This window comes from Pelodiscus sinensis, chromosome 21 (assembly GCF_052426305.1).
Source record: "Pelodiscus sinensis isolate ZL-2025 chromosome 21, ASM5242630v1, whole genome shotgun sequence".
Taxonomy (NCBI): domain Eukaryota; kingdom Metazoa; phylum Chordata; order Testudines; family Trionychidae; genus Pelodiscus; species Pelodiscus sinensis.
This window is the reverse complement of record NC_143072.1, coordinates 21,919,016-21,938,204: the sequence shown is the minus strand read 5'-3', so window position 1 is coordinate 21,938,204 and position 19,189 is coordinate 21,919,016. Positions and strand designations below refer to the sequence as shown.

The 19,189-nt window shown below is 49.8% G+C and overlaps 1 protein-coding gene across 1 annotated transcript; it reads right to left on the bottom strand.

Annotated features, from left to right (window-relative positions):
• Window positions 1-988: 988 nt before the first annotated feature.
• On the bottom strand, window positions 989-17,950 carry TBX2 (T-box transcription factor 2). The gene is made up of 7 exons (XM_075904726.2): window positions 17,242-17,950; window positions 15,589-15,856; window positions 11,942-12,088; window positions 9,658-9,734; window positions 9,215-9,384; window positions 6,157-6,722; window positions 989-2,768 (listed from the first exon to the last, which is right to left on the bottom strand). Exons 1-7 carry the CDS (start codon window positions 17,604-17,606, stop codon window positions 2,322-2,324), a joined length of 2,040 nt encoding a protein of 679 aa, XP_075760841.2. The 5' UTR covers window positions 17,607-17,950; the 3' UTR covers window positions 989-2,321.
• Between the last annotated feature and the right edge of the window lie 1,239 nt (window positions 17,951-19,189).

Genomic DNA, 19,189 nt, shown 5'->3' with positions numbered 1-19,189 from the left:
CAAAGAGCAACCGTTTACATTGGCAATAAGGGTGGGTGAGAGAGACTCGGTTTGCAATGTTACGTGTGTGCTTTAAGCTTAAAACAAAACGCGCAGTACAATGTTGCAACCCTGTCGCTGGAAACGGTATCTCCTGCTGTCGCTTTAAATCAACCCGGGTTTCTTTTCGTTTATATCTCAATAATGCGAAACGGATGTTTATCTGCATTGAAGCATTTTAATCTTTCCTGATCAAAATTAAAGGCAGGCTCGCAGGATTTGTAGCAGGCTTTCTACACATCCTCTAATTGAAAATAATAACGAACTTATAAAAAAACGCACATAGCCCTCGCGTAATAAAGTCCCCACGTTTCAGATTTAAAAGTCTTTATATGGTAATGTAAGTCACTCCAGGCTTCTTGCCGGAGCCCCGAACTTGGGCCGAGCAGAGCCTCGGCTTTCATACGATCTGAGGAACCCTTCAGGTAGAAACGAACTAGTTTGAGCCCTTTGGGGCAAATCATTAAAAAAGCAAATCTCCAAGCAAAGGTAGCGGGGATGAGGGCGATTCTGAAACAGCCATGAGCCCACGACCAGCAATCCCCTTTCTTAAGTACAACAGAATGAAGCCCCATCGCCCCGCACACAGTCAAGCAGGTATTAGCACCTGACTTGTCAGCACTGCTCTCCTGCTCAAGTTAAGCACGTGCGTAAGGGCAGGCTCAGCGCTTGAACCCCTTTTACGGTGGTAAATTGAAGGTTCTAGGCTTATTAGTAGGAATGATACCACCACCCCGGTTGTATTTGCCCCTGTCGTAAAAAAAAATTGCTAGTGGTTTTAATTTCACAGGGTGATCCAAAGTTCTCCTCAGAAATCGACCTGCTGGGCTGTTCAAATTTCGAGGTGTGTGTATGTCAGAATTTCCTACCCCAAAAGTTAGAATAAAATAAAGACCCCACATGGAATCGTTCTGAAATGCAAGAAGTTAAAAACACCAACTTGCAAAGCTTCTTTGAATATTTTTTATTGAAAGATGTGAGAGAATTCATCAAATAAAAATGAACAGATAGATACCCGAATAACCAGCACATTTCAAATCATGTATATTTTTATTTTAAAACAAATATAGCGCAAAGGCCATGTGATATTAAATTTATTATATTTTTTTGTTCTGGAGTGAAAAATAAAAACCTGAGGTTTATTCCTGCATTTCCTATACCCCGCACTGTAAAGAGATTTTCATTACATGTTGTTGTTTTTTTCCTTGTAAGGGTTTCTTAAAGAACTGAACTCTAATTTTAATGACTGAAAAGTCTATGCTGATGGCACATGATTGTCCTGGAGAAAAGGCGGGATAAACAACATATTAAAACACAGTTAAAGAAACCAAGATCTCCTTCAATCACAAAGAGCTAAATATTTTTTTCATTTACAATATATATGTTCATGTAAAATGAAAAAAAAATTAAATGCGAGGAGTTAAACTCTAAATATTATGTACACACCAATGTACAACTGAATAAATTAATACCAATTTGCATATTCTGGGATCCTTATAGCTTATTTACACACATTATCATTTATTTCATAAATATTTTTTTTCTGGTACACAGGTAGATTTCCATCACACTGCCATGGCACACTGCCGGTACCAGTCTTGAGTGTCGGTGGCCTTTGAAATCAGTGGTGGATGCAAGAGTCGAAGAAAGTTTATTTCCATTTTCCCCCTGAACAAATCAGGTTACGCACATGGTCATAGTTACTAGGCTCTCCCAGAGTTATTATTTTCCTCTCAAAATTGTCTGCCTTAGATGACAGGGGGGGGGGGGGGAGTCAGTCCCTACAGAAAACCTCAGTCACCTTTGACTGGTACATTCTTTCGCCATCATGGAATTTGTATGTGTTCGGGGCAATCCATTGATCAAAAAAGTTACACTGCAGCTTGGAGTCCTTTTGCTTTTCCAGATGGATGTCGAGTCCAAAGTGAGCAGGGAGGGAAGGATCCTCTCCATATGTTCCCCTGAATTGGGTTTAGGTGGGAGAGATCCTGTCTGCTATATTCTCCTCGGGTTGAGTGGAGCAGTGGTGGGGAGAGGGGGAAGGAACAGTCTCCCATAATCTCTCCTGGCTAGGGGCTGTTTTGCCTGTGGATCATTCACTTGGCCTCTGCTTTGTCTGGGTCTCTGGATGGATCACATTTGTTTCCCTGTCTTTAACTGCCTGCCCCCTCCCTTGCCCCTTTTTTCCCTTGTTTTTTTTTTTTAATAAATATTCATACTGTGCTGTACAAAATCCCAGTGCTTCTCAGCCTTCCGGGCTGGCATGGTGGCAGTTCGGCCAGTCACTTGGGGGACTCCCTGCTGGGGGACACCTCCCTTTGGCTCTCCAAGCAACTGACCAGTCTCTGAATATTCTGCAGTTCGTTGATGGAATCTTTCAGGGAGCTCTTGGGGGAGAGGGAGCCCCTCTGGCCGCTGGATTTGTGCAACGGGAGGTCTGGCAGGGGGCTGGACTCTCGGCTGCTGCCCGGCTTGGAGCCTTCCGAAGCTGGGTTCAGGCTGGTGGGCAAGCCAGTGGTGAGCAGGTTGGTGCTGGGCGGGATGGTGACGGGGATCTGGTATGGGCTGAAGCGCAGGCGAGGTCGGGTGCTGGTCAGAAAGGGATTCCGGGAGAGGGAGCTAGCAGCGGCGGCACTGGTGGCCGGCATTGCAGAGGCGGCGGCGGCCGCAGCAGCCATGTAGGTGTATGGATAAGGGAAGAGTCCGCCGAAGGTAGGCATCGGAATTCCCTACAAGAGACAAAGGAGGAGAGTTTCAAGACGGTCGGGGGGGGGGGGGCAACATCACACAACTGGGAGGGCAGAATCCTAGGCAACCCCAGAATATCCAGGGGAGTGTCCCTGGGGCCTTGGAAATTAAGAGAGTAGGAGAGAATCTACTGCCAAGGTAAGAAGCTGGGACTGCTGACTCCATGGGAAAGGGGTTGGCACCCGCATCCGGTTCTCTGGAAGGAAGCAGAAATGGGGAACCAACCAGTGCCCCACAGAAAGGGCAGCAGGCCTTGGGCCTGGGCATTTAAGCCAGGAGGAAGTCATAGAAGCCAGGCCCCAGTGTCTCATTTCCCACACAGAGCCCAAGAGAGAGCTTTTCCTGCCCATTGGCTCCGCGTTGGTGAGAAGCTCCGTCCTCTGGGAGCATAAATGACCTTCCACAAGCAGCAGCGGGAAATCAAGTCAAGCTCATTAACTAATGGAAATGGAATGTGTTCTTCAAACACTCCTTTCTCCCTCCTCCCCCCCCCTCTCCCTCCCCCTGTCATTTGCCTGGGGCCTCCGCTCTCCATCCCCCGGAGGCAGGGAAGATGCCACCAGCCGTGCCTTCTCCCTACTAATATCAGCCGTGCCCTGCTGTATGAGTCTGGCTCTACAAAAACAACAAGGAGTCCTTCAGTACCTTAAAAACTTAACAGATTTAGCTGGGCATCAGCTTTCATGGGCAGAATCCCACCTTATCTGGTGTTGTGTCTGATCTATGAGTGTTTGCCCACGAAAGCTTATGCCCAAGAGAGTACATCTACACTGCATGGCTATTTCAGGATACTGGAGGTATCCCGAAGCAGCTACCCCACGTCTTCACAAGCTGCCCGTTATTTTTTGAAATAACAGGTGCGCTATTTCCCCATTCCTGTAACAAGGGATAAGGGATGTCTCGAAATAGTGTGTTATTTCCAAATCTGGCACTGTGTAGCTGTGCCAAATTTTGAAACAGCCTATTTCAAGATTCAATTGAAATAAGATATGCAATTTGCACAGCGCAAATTGCGTATCTTATTTTGAGTTTAGGGGGCTGTGTAGATGCATCCCTAGTCTTTAAGGTGCCATGGGACTCATTATTTTTGCTCTCTTCTAATAAATCTATGCCACCACTATACGAGCACCTGCATCTTTTTACTCCAAATCTTCTACCCAAACAAATCACGCCATGCTCAGTCAAAGAGATTCAGATGTCAGGGAACCCTCAAAAGAATTGATCTGTTGAAATAGCTGCAGGCACCCAAAAAATGGCCTTTCATTCAACTGGGACACTGCACAAGAACCTGTTGAGTTCCTAAAGGATCTTGTAATAAATGGGGAGAAGGGACCTGATAAAATACAAATAAAGTCAAGGAGCAGCATCTGCGCACCCCTGGAAGTCAGGACTTCTAACCTGGACCCTCTACCAGAGAAAGCCTGCGAAAAAGATTCCATTGCACGCCAAAATCAATCCGTGCCTTTAAAAGGTCCCCACTAGGGGTGCATCTACACAACATCCTTACCTCGAAAATAAGCTACCCAATTTGCACTATGCAAACTGTGTAGCTTATTTCAAGCTAATTTCAAAATAAGGTGCTATTCTGAAATGTCCCTTACCCTCATGCAATGAGCTTCACAGGGACGTCGAAACAGAGAGCCCGTTATATGTATTTTGGTACAACAGGCTTGCTCTTAAGACAGGGAATAGCTGATTTTCCCAAAATAGCTTGGCAGTGTAGTCGTAGATTAAGATACCATCAGCAGCATGAGAGCCCTCTTTGGGTGCATCTACACTGCACCATAGATCGGAATAAGTTACGCAATTTGAGCTGCGCAAATTGCATATAGTTTTTCGACCTTATTTCGAAACAGCTTATTTTGTATTTGTGTCGACGGTACCAAATTTTGAAATAACTCGCTATTCTGAAACATCCCTCACTCCTCCTGGAATGAGGTTTACAGGGATGTTGGAATACCAGCCCGAAATAACAGGCTTGCTGTTAAGATGCAGGATAGCTATTTCGGAATCCTCCGGTATCCCAAAATAGTGTTGCAGTGTAGACGTAGCCTTCTTGAGCCACCCGCCCAGGTCTGTGCATCTTCCCAAATGTTTAATCCCACTATGGGGCATAGTTAAGCAGGCTGGATGAATTATTAGAGAGCTCCAATGACTCTCTGTCTTATTTTCCTACCAGGGTTTGGCAAGACAGGCACAAAGCACTGGTGGCAACAAAAGCCCTCTGAAGCCAGCACCAGTCTCCTTTTGCCCAACCGAAATAAAGACTCTTAGGAACAATGGGCAGAATCGGGCCTTTTCCACTAACCAGACCTGCTGCTTCTGTTCCTATGGCCTTGAATCTGGAGTCCGGGTTTGACTACAGTTTCCCCCCTCCGAGCTAGGAGAGGCCCAGAAGCAGCTGGGTGCCTAATTCCCCTTTCGCTCCTGTTTGCATGAGCAACCAGCCAGCAGCTAGAAAGCACCAACTCCGGGTCTGAAAAGCTAGTCCAAGTTCAACACGGGCGCGGCGCCCATGGAATTCTCGCACACCGGTTCTCTTCCGTACACACGAACCACCCCGCGGAGTCAATGCAGATTTGTTCCCACCAACTGCAAGTGTCCCACTAACAAAGGGGGGAGGATACAGCATTCCGGGAAGTAAAGGGGCCGGAGGACTCGCCTGGTCGGTGACAACAGGCTCCCAAGCGCCGGCCCCACCCTGTCTCGCGGAGTCATTCATTCACTGATTGCATCTTAAAAGCCCCACGCTGGCTGGGAACCGCCGCGACTCGCGCTGCGAGGCGCACGGGTCGAAACAGGATCCGACTTCAAGGGGACCCCCGCCTCCCTGCTCCGGACCGGGAAACAGCCGAGAGGTGGGGGGCTCAATCGGCAAAGGGGAAAGAGGGGAACAACCAAGGCGCGGGGGGGAAGGGGAAGGCTGGGCTCAGGCCTTAATTCGCAATGGAACTGCCCCGGCTCCAGGCGGGTTTCCACGGAGGATCGATGCAGCCAACCCCGACACACAAAGCACGGCCGCGGGGGGGGTGGCCAAGAGGGTTCACATCTCGGATTCCCACCCCGACCAGATCGTCCTGTAATGGGGGTGGGGGATTAAATGCAGAAGGAGAGGAGGGGGAGAGGCGGGGAAGCGGAACAGAGTAAATCGGGGTGCGGGGTAAGAAGCGGGGGGGGGGGGGGGTAAGAAGGGGGTTCGGGTAAGAAGCGGGGGGGGGGGGTGTTAAGAAGGGGGTGGGGTAAGAAGCGGGGGGCTAAGAAGGGGGGTAAAAAGTGGGGGGGTGTTAAGAAGGGGGTTGGGGGCGGGGGGGGTAAGAAGGGGGGGGGGGGGGGGGGAGGGGTCCCCAGGGAGGTTCCAGCCCCTCTTACCTGAGAAGCCAGCATGTGCTGGGAGAGGTGGAAGGGGAAGGGGGTGGCGGTGCCGGCCGCCCCCTGGGCCGAGGCGAGGGCTCCGTTCTCCAGCGCGCCCCCGCCGGCGACCGAGGCCAGCAGGTGGCCCATGCCCATGGCGGAGAAGGCGCCGGGGGCCATGGCGAACTGTCCCGGGTGCAGGAAGAGGGGCTGGCCGGCGCCCAGCGGGTTGAAGAACTGCTGCGCGGGGAAGCCGGAGAGCGCCAGCCCCTGCAGGGGCCCGGCGGTCAGGTGCGGGGGACTGTCCGTCTGCACCAGCAAGGGGGCGAAGGTCTCCTTGCCCGGCCCGCCGCCCTCCGCCTCCTTCTTGGGGGCGCCCTCGGCCTCTTTCCGCCGGCCCTCGGGCTTGTCCTTCTCCAGCCCCCGCGCCGCCTCGCCGCTGCCCCCCGGCGGCTTCTCCGGGCTCGGTCTCTCCCGGCTGCGGGGCTCCTGCAGCCGCGGGCTGGTCTCCTCCGCGCCCGGGCTGGGCCGCTCCTCCGGCAGCTTCTCCAGCTCCAGGTCGCTCTCCGGGCCGGATTTCTCCTCTGCAAGGGAGCCAGAGTGTGAAACCCTCCAGTGCAACCGCCCCCGGCTTTCCCAGCTCCCTGCGCCCCTCTCCTCCTCCCCCCGTTTTTAGCAGCCCCCCCCCCCAACCTGCCTTCTCCAGCCGGCCCTGTCTGCGTGGCTCTATTTCAGCTCAGACACAACTCCGGGGGTTACCCCCACAATCTCCCCAACAACCATGGTCCTTAAGTGTTCCCTAGAACAGTGTTTCTCAACCTTTTTTACCCCTTTAAAAAATTATAAGTACCCCCAGTATCTACAGTTTTCAGACACATACAATTTTTTTCTGTCATTACAACACATTTGTAATTGTAGCGGCAATGACATTTTTTGGGTGTAAAAAGTACAAAAATAATAAAATGCTGTAAAACTTAAAACAACAATTCAGTTTTCTCCAAATTTCAGTTGTGTTGATGTACCCACCCCTCCAGACTTCTCTCAAGTACCCCTAAGGGAACTGGTACCACTGGTTGAGAAACACTGCCCTAGAAGTTGTGGGCTTGTGCAGCCACTCAGGAGAGATTCAAACCCCACCCAGTTGATTTGCCCACAGCCAGGTTGGTTGTTTCTCCTAGTGGTGCCCATTTGCACAGGCCTGGGTGCACATAAAATTTATTCTGCCCCTGGGTGGTAAAAATCCGCACATGGATTGAAAAAAGATTAGAGGGGACATTGCTGGTCCTTAGTGGAATAATTAAACCTTTACCAACTGGGAATTAGCTCTGCTTTGCCAAATGGGGAGACTATATTTGCTAGGGGGGAACCAAAGTCTCTTGACAGCATCCTGTCCATTAGCTTCAACCTCACTCTGGTCTGTCTCTCATGATGTGCTCTGCCAGTGAGAACAAAGCCAACACCACCACCAGAAAGGAAGGGAGCATGGGCAGGATTGGAAAATAATTGAAGTTATGGGCATGTTGTTGTTTCCCCTTAGATCACCCCTCCCCATGAAATAAGCATATCTGGTCTGTTCTGGGAAAGCACTGGTAAAAAAACACACCATTTTGTAGAGAAAACTAGTTAATGGGACCAAACAGACTAACCAGAGCATGGGCACAAGAATCTCTGTAGCATGAGGTAGCAAAATGCCTATTTTGTTAATAAACTTTGCACAACTGGATTTATCCAATTCCCGACTAGTTGTGATCCGGAAAGGAAAGGAAGGTTGGAGTCACCTTATTAGGGTGCATCTACACAGCACCCTAAACTCGAAATAAGTTACGCAATTTGCATTGGGCTAATTGCTGTCTTATTTCAAATCTATTTCAAAATAGCTTATTTTGAAATGTGATGGTCTGCACAGCCCACATTTTGAAATAAGGGGCTATTCCGAGCCATCTCTTAACCCTCATGCAACCAGGTTTACCAGGATGGTGAAATAGCACCCCCATTATTTAAAATAAATATTTCGAAATAACAGATGCAGGATAGCGGTATCCCGAAATAGCTGTGCAGTGTAGACATGCCGCTCGGTTATATTCATTACCGATTGAATGGGTCTAGCTGGAAATCTGCGGAGGGCAGATGTGTCACAAAACCCTGCTATCTAAGTAAATAATATTGCTGCCATTTCATTAATTTTTGCAAGCCAAAAAAGACCACAGGCTTGAAAGAACAGAAAAAGATGTTTTAAAAAAGCAGCAAAAGTCGACTGACTGTGTGTCAGTGCCAAAGGTTGTATCTGGAAACACGAGTGAGCTGCTGGATTTTCTTTTCTTTTAGTAGATGTTCTTTCCTCTTAAAACTGTTTTTTGCGTGCAGAGGGGTTAATGTAGCCTTTGCAACCAGCATATCCCTCCAGAAAGGATTTCTGAGAGCCAGTAAGGCAGATGGAACATAATTGCAGTACACTTACTAAGCCGATTGTTTACACGCATTTACAACACGAAAAGGTTAGAATCGAAGTTTGCATTCCCCCCTTGCCAGCCTAACTACATTTCTGCAATTGTTACACTTGGTTATTTTGTACTGATCAACCTCTCTCCCTCCTTATCTCATTGCTTGTGCATACTTTTCTTCCCACTTGTCAGCTCCGAATTTGCAATCGCTCTGAAGAGGGACAGAATGCGCTCCACCCGTCTGTAATCTGCATTTAAAAGTGGCACCTATTTAGCTGCCAAATAAGGAGCCCCCACACACCTGAAATCTGACACAGGGCAGGAAAGTGACTTAAAGTTCAATTTTCTGAATCTAGATGTTGTCTTCCTCCTCTTCCAATTCGGATTGGACTTAAAAATACCACTAAGTTCTAATAGGTGGGGGAAAATAATTTCCCAGTTCACCTCAGAGGTGTCAGTTACACCCCCCGCCCCCAAATTCGAAGCAATTCTTAGGAAGGCTTTGGGCTGGAAATCAGATTAGAGGCTGACCGTTTTGGCCACAGAGGGCAAGGCAGAAAGATCACTGCTTTCCTTTTTAGCAGGCGCTCTGCAGTTCATACTGAGCTCTGGAGTGAACCGGCTGGGCTATTTACCTCGGCTGCTGCGGTTGAGTCTCAGGGGACTTGGGGCAGTTCCCAATGGGCAGTGAAGTGTATCTCGCAGTGGGGCAGGGTCACACGAGGAAGCATCCGATTCACCCCCATCTCGGTCAGGTTTGCACTGCTCCTCATACATCCGCAGGGAGGGGAGAGTGAGTTGTTTCCTTCAAAAAAAGAAGAAAGTAATTTCTGGAAATGTCTTCTCTTGGTGCATCCCCCATGGAGACACTCATCCTTCTGCCTTGTTCAGGGGGAAGGGAAAGAAGGGAATGCAAATACGGGGCTGGACTGAGGTCTCCACTTAGTATTACTTTGGGCTCCACTAAAAGTCCCCACTGAAATATTTTAAGTACCGTTTGGAAATCCAAACCCAAATAAGGGGACAAGGCACTATCCATTTTACACTACAACATTCCAGCTTGGCTACGAACTGGTACCTCTTTTCTCGCCTTCCATTCCCCGTATCTCTGAATCCTTTGGCAAAAGGATTATTATCGATTTTCAGCTGGGTGATCTGAAAGAAAACAATAAACTGCATAAAAGTCTCAGAGAGGGTAGCCCTGTTAGCCTGCAACTTTAAACGCTTCAGAGAGGGTAGCCCAGTTAGTCCACAACTAGAAAAACTTTGGAACTTTAAAAACAGCTTTTAAAAACAAGGAGCAGTCCTGTGGCTGTGTGTGTGTGTGTAGCCTTGTGTCACTGCGTGTGTATGTGCAAATACACATACAGTATCATGAGCTTTCCTGGGCACTCTGTGTGTGTGTGTGTGTGTGTGTGTGTGTGTGTGTGTATCCCTGTGGCACTGTGTGTGTGTGTGCATAATATACATACAATATCATGAGCTTTCGTGGGCCCTGTGTGTGTTTGTGTGTGTGCATGCATGTAGTCCTGTGGCACTGTGTGTGTATGCATAATATACATACAATATCATAAACTTTCATGGGCAAAACCCACTTCCTCAGATGGAATGATTGTGAGTGCAGGAAGAAAGGGGGGGCTAAATGCATAAGTTATCCCAGAGGCAATGTTTGAGTGGGTTTAGATATTCCTCCCCTCCTCCTCCCTCCACACTTTTGGACTGCGTGGAAAGAGGTGTCAAACCACCCTTGAAAGAGTCAATGATGAGCCCAATATTAGTAATTGAACAGGGGCGGGAAATAAAAATACAGGGCCACGTTGCAGGTGGATGGCAGACCCACGCTCACCTCCAAAGGGCAGTATGTCGCGCCCCATTTCGGTCCTGGTGCAAAGGGCTGGGAACACGCAAAGCCCCCGGTTTAACACACCGCATGCGTTATTAAAAATGATGCTGAGGTTTGGCTTGAATTATTCATCGAGTTTTAATGATAGGAAGTTATTTTTCACGGCCCCCTGGAGGGAAGATGGCGACTCCACCCGGCTGCCTTGGTTAAAAGCTATTCTTATCTCTCCCAGAGACGAACTTCTGGGGCTGGCGACATGAGGGCCTTCAATAATTCATGCTTTTGAAATATGTCCCTGAGATGCTTGCTTTAAAAATGCATGCCTGCGCTTCCCCGCATTATTTTTTGTAAAAACAAATTGCTTACCAGCCCCTTTTCACTTCTCCAGCTTCCCCACCCAGCGGGTCTTTATTTGGTGCCAATACAGACAGCAGGGAAGGGACAGTGCATAGCTAGCACGGCGGATGCCATACCCCAGCCTTAAAGCGCCCCCCCCCCATCCATTATCTTATAGGGCACCGGTCAGAAACCCCTCCCCAAGCAGGGTTTTATCGCGAAGAGGGGAGTAGCCGGGGGCAGGTGATGTGCACCCTCCTAGCTTGCAAAACCTGCAGGATGCTCGGGTTTGGGGGGGGGGGAGCGAGCGAGCTGGTGGGTCACTCGTGCGCGGTGGGAGCCCATCATAAAGAACCAGGCTGGGGAAAGTGTTGAGTGGCCCCGGGTAGCTCTTCGCTCCGCGGCTGCCGCCTAAGTGGCCTTTAATCGATTGTGACTCTTTGCCATAAACTTTACGATGGAAACGAGCCCACCAGGACCCTCCGACAGGCCTGTCAATTAACATCAGCAGCCTGGAGGGGAGGTGCGGGGCCGCTTTTGGGGGGGGGGAGGAAAAAACTCTCTTCGGGAAGGGTTGGTGGAGACGCCAAAAAACGGGCAAGATCCAACCCCAGAGCCAGGGATCTGCAGCTCCGCAGCTTCGCTTGCTGCTCTCCGTCCTCCGTCCTCCCCCCCCAGTGAAAAGCCAACCTGGTGAATCTGGCAAGATAACCGACTTTCCTCGTGTGCATGTGATCCGGAGCCAAAGCTCCAGCCCTTCTTGCTTCATCTCTGTCCCTGAAAGCTGCAGCGCAAAAATGTGCCGTCCCCTGCCCACGCTCCGAAAAAAAAGGGAGGGGTAGGGCTTCAGCGGGATCGCTCCCCCTGGCCAGGTATTGTCCCCGAGCACGCTGGAGCCGGCTGGCCCAGGCCAATCGGGACACACACAATGAACTCTCGACTTTGATTGTTATCTCCCCCCGAGTTTAACAAACGCGCTTGGCAAATAGTGGGATGCCTTCAACCCGCCACCGCCAGCGACTCCCTCCCCCCCCCAAGGTCCTTCGCTCGCTCCATGCTCGTGGGACCGATCCTGACCCCCCTCTACCGCCCCCAGTCCAGAAATTCAGCGGAAGCGGGGTCGGATCCCGGCCTCTCTGTTCCAAACCAAAAGTTCCCTTCGAAGCCCGCTGCCCGCCCCTACCTTGTCGTTCTGATAGGCAGTGACCGCGATGAAGTCAGTTTCAGGGAACACGTAAGTCCTGAAGGTGCTGTAGGGGAGCTTCAAAATGTCATTGGCTCGCACGATATGAAATCTGGGCTGGTACTTGTGCATGGAGTTCAATATGGTCTGTGGATTGGGAACAGAAGGAAGGGCTGAAATCCAGCAAATAAAAACCCACCTGGCCGGCAAAATTCCTGTCCAGCCTGAGGCAGGATTCTCCATTCACCCCAAAAGAGATTAATCCTTAAGAATAGTAATAATAATACTAATAATCAGTCTACTTGGGAGAAGGGCTTGGTGCGATTTCTTTTTAAACGCCCCTCTTTTAAAAATGCAAGATGATAATCTCCCCCAGATTATTATAATGGAGGGGGCACCCAGTTTTCAGCACCTATTTCTAAGCAACTTGTATTTTTCTACAATTCTCTCCCACTCTTCAGAAGTGGGTTATTTCATGGCAGTGGCCTGCCCGGGGAAGGATGTTCGTTCCCAAATCAACTACTGGAAGAGTGAATAAAAAAATATTTCCCGCCATCGCCACAGTGAAATTTACGACTCGGATTAAGATATTACAGATGAACAAGCCTTTTCTTCCCAACCAGGTATCTGAAACTGTCGCCAGCAGTCAAAGCAATTGCTTTATTTCTTAGTTTTTAAATTTATATCTTTTAGAGCAGTTGGAAATATTTCTAACCCGGAGCCACGACCTGAAAGAGCCTACAATCAAACACACCTTTTAATGATCTTACATTGCTCCGAAAAAGAAAAGCAATGGTTGCAAATTCTAAATGATTTCCCCTCCCTTTTAAATCACGCCATTAAAGTCTCTTCTTGCCTGGTCTTGATTTAATAATTCTGTCAATTGGTGTGTTCGGGATTAAATACGGTATTTACTAAAAACAAAAATTGCGGCTGCCTGATGAATCCTTAGTTATTGTAAAACACTACGGCCGAGTGGTTAAATAATTGTCACTTAATTTGGTGGAGTAGGCAATGAAAAACATCTCCGTTTTAAACCCCCAAATAGTCACCTGCCCGTGGCCTGCCGGATCAATATAATATTGATGTTATCTAGACGGGATTTATAAAGGAAATGGTGCAAACATTTCCCATTCAGGCGTGTAAATCTGCATTCCTTTAAAAAATATCCATTCCTTCCATGACCAGATGGCACAAACCAGACGCCGAACCTTCGGATTAAATACACGCCGGCCTTTGGAGAACCACACACGCCAGGAATGTTTAACTGAAGAAGAGGAACTGTTAAAATGTGGGATAGAACTAGATTTTCCTTAGTAGCAAACGCTGTTTATGATACTCCCTTACTATGGACTCACACTTCTTTAGATAAACAGCGAGCAAAGAATTCTTTAACATTCCAGTTTTGCTAACCAGGAAAAGTAGCATGAATCCGTATTTACCTACCTCTCACCTGTGTGATTTTTCATGCGTATATTCCCCATGTTGCTGTTGATTTGCATCCCTCCCCCCGCGTTGGACTGCCCGTGTCATGCCTTGACTGACATACCCACATCTCCAAATCCTAGTTAATTACCATATCAAAAACCTAGGACTCTGAACTTCCCCTTTATCGCCCCAAATACTTGTCCAAAGGCTAAAGACAACTTGTTTGTTAGCTCTGATTCCCTCCCCCGCCCCGCGCCCTCCTGCACCGGGCATTAATGGAAGTAAAAACCCATCTCTCTCCCTAGTTCAGAGAGTACTAGATACGGTGGAGATTTGCAAATTGCTAAGACGCTTCGATTCCCCCTGCCCCCAGTCTGAGGAAGATGATCAATACAAAAATAAATAGGGACGTTTGGAAGACTTTAAAAATCCTCCTCTTCGGCGAGACTCGTTTCCTGGAACAGCAAAACGAGCGTTTCCTACTCCCACTGACACCAAGTACAGGTGGGTAACTCCAGCCATCTGCCTGCTGAGATATGCCAATGCCAGTTTTAACCAAGATCCCCGAGAGACTGAATTTTGCAGCCTTGCCCATCTGCAGACTGGCCTCTCCTTACATTGCACCTGTAGAGCAAGGCTCCTTATTTTGCTCCCCCCTCTTACCTTTCGTTGAAAGGGAGGCGATTCTGCATCCAAAACGAAGCAAAACAAGCAAACTACTCTTCCCCCTTCCGGGTTATTAAAGGACTTTCTCTGTCCCTTTCTCGCTCCTGTCCTCTCCAGCAAGAAAAGTCAAGCGATCAAAAAGACCACTTGCCCACTCGCACTGAGATCCGCTCAGAGACCCCCCCCCCGACCTCATTTCGGAGGCTGTTTAATCCCTAAATATTTGTACAGATTCACACATACCCCCCCCCCCCCCCCGCCCCGCGCCCCAGTCTCTCCCAGCGTCTGGAGAGGGGTCTTGTAAAGGGAATGGCCTTGTTGCCCGGCGGTTACAGAGCAGCTGTGCAACTACCTGCGTGGAGAATGACCCCTCCCAGCCCAGCAAGCTGCCGTGGGAATGCGGGGAGGGCTGGCAGGATCCGGCCCAGTGAGGGAAATGGAGCTGGCCTATTTGAAAGGAGGCGAATGGGCCCGTTTGGCGTCCCTGGGCTGACTCAAACGCGAGGCAAAGGGCGTGCGGATTTAAACCCACAATGCCACGGTCTGGATGATTCTTCCTTCCAAAGTTTATTTTGAAAAACAATTCCCACTTTTCGCAATGGCCCAGCCCGTGTCTCTCTCAGGCCCCCTCCCCCTCCACTGTTTAATGGATGTTCCCACATGGTTTCCAATAACTCACCCTGGAATTTAAATGGGGAATATGTCAGGGTCCTCCCCAGATCAGCCCCCCTCCCCCATGACATCTCTAATGTGCAACCACTCACATTTCCCCTCCACCCCTTCTGATGCGGTTGAAGTTAGTGTGTGCGGGGCACCACAGTGCTGCCTTCACGTTTGCGCCATGTGTCTGGGACTGGCGGTTTATACTGACTCCAAGGCCTCAGCGAGCAGGGAAGGGGTGTGTGTGTACACACACACACACACACACACACACACACACGCAAACTACCCGGCGATTAATCTTAATTAAGAGTGATGGATCCCATACATTTTAAGGCACGCTATGTGTGTTATGAATTAAAACGTCCTGATAAGCTCGGGGTGATTTACTATTTACAGATGATAGGCGCACATTCAAACTGAGCTGGCTGGTGGGGGCAAATATTTTGCCCATTTGCAAAGGGGAAAAGTTCAAGTGAACGCTGCAAGACCCCTTCTTTTCCCTCCCTAGTAGGTCTGTTTTGAGAGAGCACTGAGGGAGGTGGTAAAGGACAATAGGGGAGGCCCAGGAGTTCCCAAAATTTGGACTCTTGTTGGCTTTTTCACAACCCCCCCCCCCCCCCAGTGATCAATATATGTGGTATGAAATGTGCCGCCCAGAAATATGTTGGGAAAGATAGCAGCTCTGTGTGCGTGTGTGTTGTAATATTATGCAGTTTCTGTGCTGCCCAAACATAGCTTTCCCTGTTTCCTTCAGACGCACACACCGACCACACAAACGCACATACACACACCACATACACCCCACTTTATGTGGCCAGGTCCAAAGCTTCCTCGCACAATCCCAGCCCGCCCTAAAGATGCCCCACGCCCTCTGTCGAAGGGATACTCACAAATCCATGCTTGTCCGAGATGTTATTTGTCAACTTGAGTTTGTGAAACGCAACAGGCTTGGCCATCCACTGCTCCCCGGTGGCCGGGCTGTCCGGGTGGATGTACATACGTTTGGGCATCTCGGGATCCGCCTTCCCCGCGACCATCCAGCGCGAATTGTGGAATTTATACCGGCAATCATCCGCAGCCACGATATCCATTAATAAAATGTATTTGGCCTTCTTATCCAGGCCGTTCACACGCACTTTAAAGGGAGGGAACATTCTCCTGAGAGAGCAAAAGGCAATAAGAGAAAGAGAACAATTTCGTATTAAATAGAATCCGAAGCATAAGGGGGGTCGGTGGGTTTCGGGACAAAACAGGCAAAGAAAAGGAGCAGGAAGGGTATGAAACCTACCCACTCCCTACCCAGCCCTGTGTCTCTCTCTCTGTTTGCACTGTTAAGGAAATTTGAAATGCACATTGGAGTCAGATTGTTCACTATCTGTGTCTAGACGGTAAAGGCTAGACCTCGGGCCTCCGCTTTCAAAGTGCATCTAAAAGCTAGAAGCAACGTTTAAAAATAAACTTGCAGCTGAACTCTCGAATCGGAATAGAGCGGAGACATAATGGAATCGGGTTATGAAAAATCAAACTTCCTTGAAGATTAAATCCTGGGGAAGCGAGCCTGCTCTTTGAAACCTGCCCTTTAGTGTTTTGCCATTTTTCTAAAAAGTGCACACACCGGATTTGCTTTAATCTGACCAGCCGTTCCTTTACATTCAAAGTTTCGCTTCATTCGCGTGACAGAAAAGGAGGAGAGAAAAAAAGGCGAAATCTCAACTTGGAATGCTCAGGAAACAGAGTAGAGATAAAAAAGTGCATTCTTGATCCAAATTAAAGCACTTTCCTTTCTCCTAACCTCCCAATATTTTCACGGAGCAAATTGGTAAAAATTTTAAAAAACAACTTTATAATCCCTCTCAAAACCTAACCTAAACGTAAAATAAAAGAGAGCTAACGTAGAGAAAAACTACTAAAGCTAGAACTACTGCGGGAAGGAGAGATGAGCTATTGCAAACCTATTTTTTTACAATTTTTAAGTGCTGTTCAGATTTAAATAAAGGTGTAGGGAGGGGGGAAAGCCAGTTCTGAATATAGGTCAGTCATGCAGTGAAGAAATTATTCAAGGTCTACCTATACCTAATAGTTTCTATTTTACGAAATTAAACAAGTGAACGGGACACACATTTAATCTGTGATGAAGGTTTTCCATTCTTGCATACACATGGAATTTAGAATCTTGTTTCTTTTTTTTTTAAATGAAAGTGGATACAAAAATCCAGGAAGCCCGAAACATCCAATATTAATATATTTCCTATTTGTATTTCAGTCACCGAATCAGACTTTTTTTCATCAGCTGCTTCCTCCCAGCCTCGAAGGGAGGGAACCCTGTCAAGAAATATAAATAAATGAAGGAAGAAAAAAAAAGCCCCAAATCCAGTCTGCGTGGCGCTTAATCAGTGAAATCGACTCGTTCCGAATGTGCTTTCTGCTAACGCTGGTCTATTTCACAGGTGCGAGGAGGGGGTGGCAGAATAGGTAAGGGAGGACCGTAGCGTTTTCCCGTGGCTCTACCCCGGGGTGCGTGCGTGGGGGGATCGTGCTCCTACCTTCCTGACTTGGTGATCACCATCTCCGTCCCCAACTTGTGAAACTGGTCCCAAAGCTCCTTGGCTTCCAGAGTCACTTTGGGGTCGTCCTCTACCTCCTCCTCCGGCTCCAGGCTCTTAAGGGAGCGCAGATGGGCCGCCTGGTGATGGTGTCCCAGGGCCGAGACGTGCAAACCCGCTTCGGCGGCTCCAGCCAAACTAGGGTCCGGCATGGGTTTCGCCAGCGCGGCCGGAGGCAGAGCGAGCGCGGGGAAGAAGGAAGGCTGGGCCGCCGCTAGGAAGGCGGACATGGGGAAATCGGCCGGTCGGGGAGCGTGGAAAGGGTGATAAGCCATTGCAGTCCCCGGGAAGGCTGGATCTCTCATCGGGGCATCCACCGAGCCTGGAGAAACGAGGGGTTCCCTTTGCCTTCTCGCCTCCTTCCCAGCCGCTGGAGGAGGCGAGCGCAGAGCTGGGCGCAGAGGAAGAAAGGCAGCTCCTGGCGTCTGACGCTGCCCGTTTGCAGGGGGAGATAGCGGTAGCTCCTTGATGATGCTGGGTATTTTTTTTTTTTTTTTTTTTTGCTGGTCTTGCAGCCAGCTAGCGGGGCGCGGGGCGCGGCGGAGTCCTGCGCTAAAATAGACACAAAAGCCGAACCGTTGCGGCGCCCGGGCACGTCGGGGGCTTTCCAAAGGCTCCCCACCTCTGCCAGGCTGGGGGGGACGGGCACCACCCTACACGCACACCCCCACTGGCAGGCAGAGAGTTAGCCCGGCATGAGCGCCCCCGGCCAGGCTGCGCTGGGCGAAAGGACGCGGAGTGGAAATGGGGGGAGATCTTGTCCTGATCTCTGTAAAACTGTGACTCTCTCACATGTCCTTCCTGCGCGGATCCCCTCGCTAATGAGCCAAGCCCCTTTGATTGCTGATTTTACGCGTTTCAGACCAATTGTGGCTCTCCATAGGCGTGGTTTTGACAGCTCCGGCCAAGATCTGGGGAAAGGGGGGTGGGGAGGGAGGGAGGGAAGGAAGAAAGAAAAAAAAGAAGGTGTCGGAAGCAGCGGCAGTAAGAAAACATGTCAACAGAATAAAATATTAACCAATGACAGAGAAAAGGGCTCGAAATCCCACCCCCCGCTCCTTTCCGCCTACCGGGTCAGCGCTGGCTTCGCTGCCGGCGGGGAGCGCTTCTCACGCGGGGAGCTGCTGACAGAAGCGCCGGGGCAGCCCAGAGAGACTTGGGGAAAACCTAGCGGGACCGCATCAGACCGTGCGAAGTAGCACAACCAGAGCCCGCCACTTCGGCTTCGCCTGGCAGAGCAGGAGGGGCCCGGAGGAGAAAGTAACGCGTGTGTCCGAAATGTGGCGTGGGGGAGGGGGTTGTCTCTGTCGTGTGAACGGGCGCTGGAGGCATAAAGAAGCGTGAGCGTGCCAGCGGGGTTGTGTGTGTGTGTGTGTGCTTGTGTGTGCGCGCCTAGAGAGGGCTCTGTGTGCCTACCGCCCTGCTAAGCTATGGGGCATGTCTGAATGCCAGTTAGCCTGTGTGAGCTGGCGAGTTGTGTGCGCCCGTTGTGTATTTCATGCTAGAGAAATCTGAAAACAACCCCCCCCAAAAAGAGCTGTATTGAGTTATCCCCCCTTGACCTGTAAGGACTCGAATAAAAGTGGCTTTTGACTTTTCAGTTCCGTAACCCCCTCACTTTAAAGCCCCGACTTTTATTTGCCAACCCCTAATGTTATAAGAAGTGGAGGAGAGCGGCGGCGGGGTGGGGGGCGAATACACTAAGACTGGACAGTGTACGCCAGCCACTGTACACTACATGAAGGTGGGGCCCACCAGCGCTAGCGGGGCATGCCAATCGGCGCGCCCGGACCGCAGCAGACAGCGCAGGGAGTCAGAACAGGCTCGGAAATCTTGGGGGGGGGGGGGGGGGGGGAAGGGAGGGAGGCGAGCGCGCTGCGCAGCCCGG

Excerpts from the sequence above, each read along its gene's own strand:
- TBX2 (XM_075904726.2), bottom strand. The coding sequence starts at position 17,606 with ATGAGAGATCCAGCCTTCCCGGGGACTGCAATGGCTTATCACCCTTTC. Across the intron at positions 9,735-11,941 it reads CTGCCTATCAGAACGACAAG|ATCACCCAGCTGAAAATCGA; the intron begins GTAGGGGCGGGC and ends GTTTTCTTTCAG. Across the intron at positions 2,769-6,156 it reads AGCACATGCTGGCTTCTCAG|GGAATTCCGATGCCTACCTT; the intron begins GTAAGAGGGGCT and ends TGTCTCTTGTAG.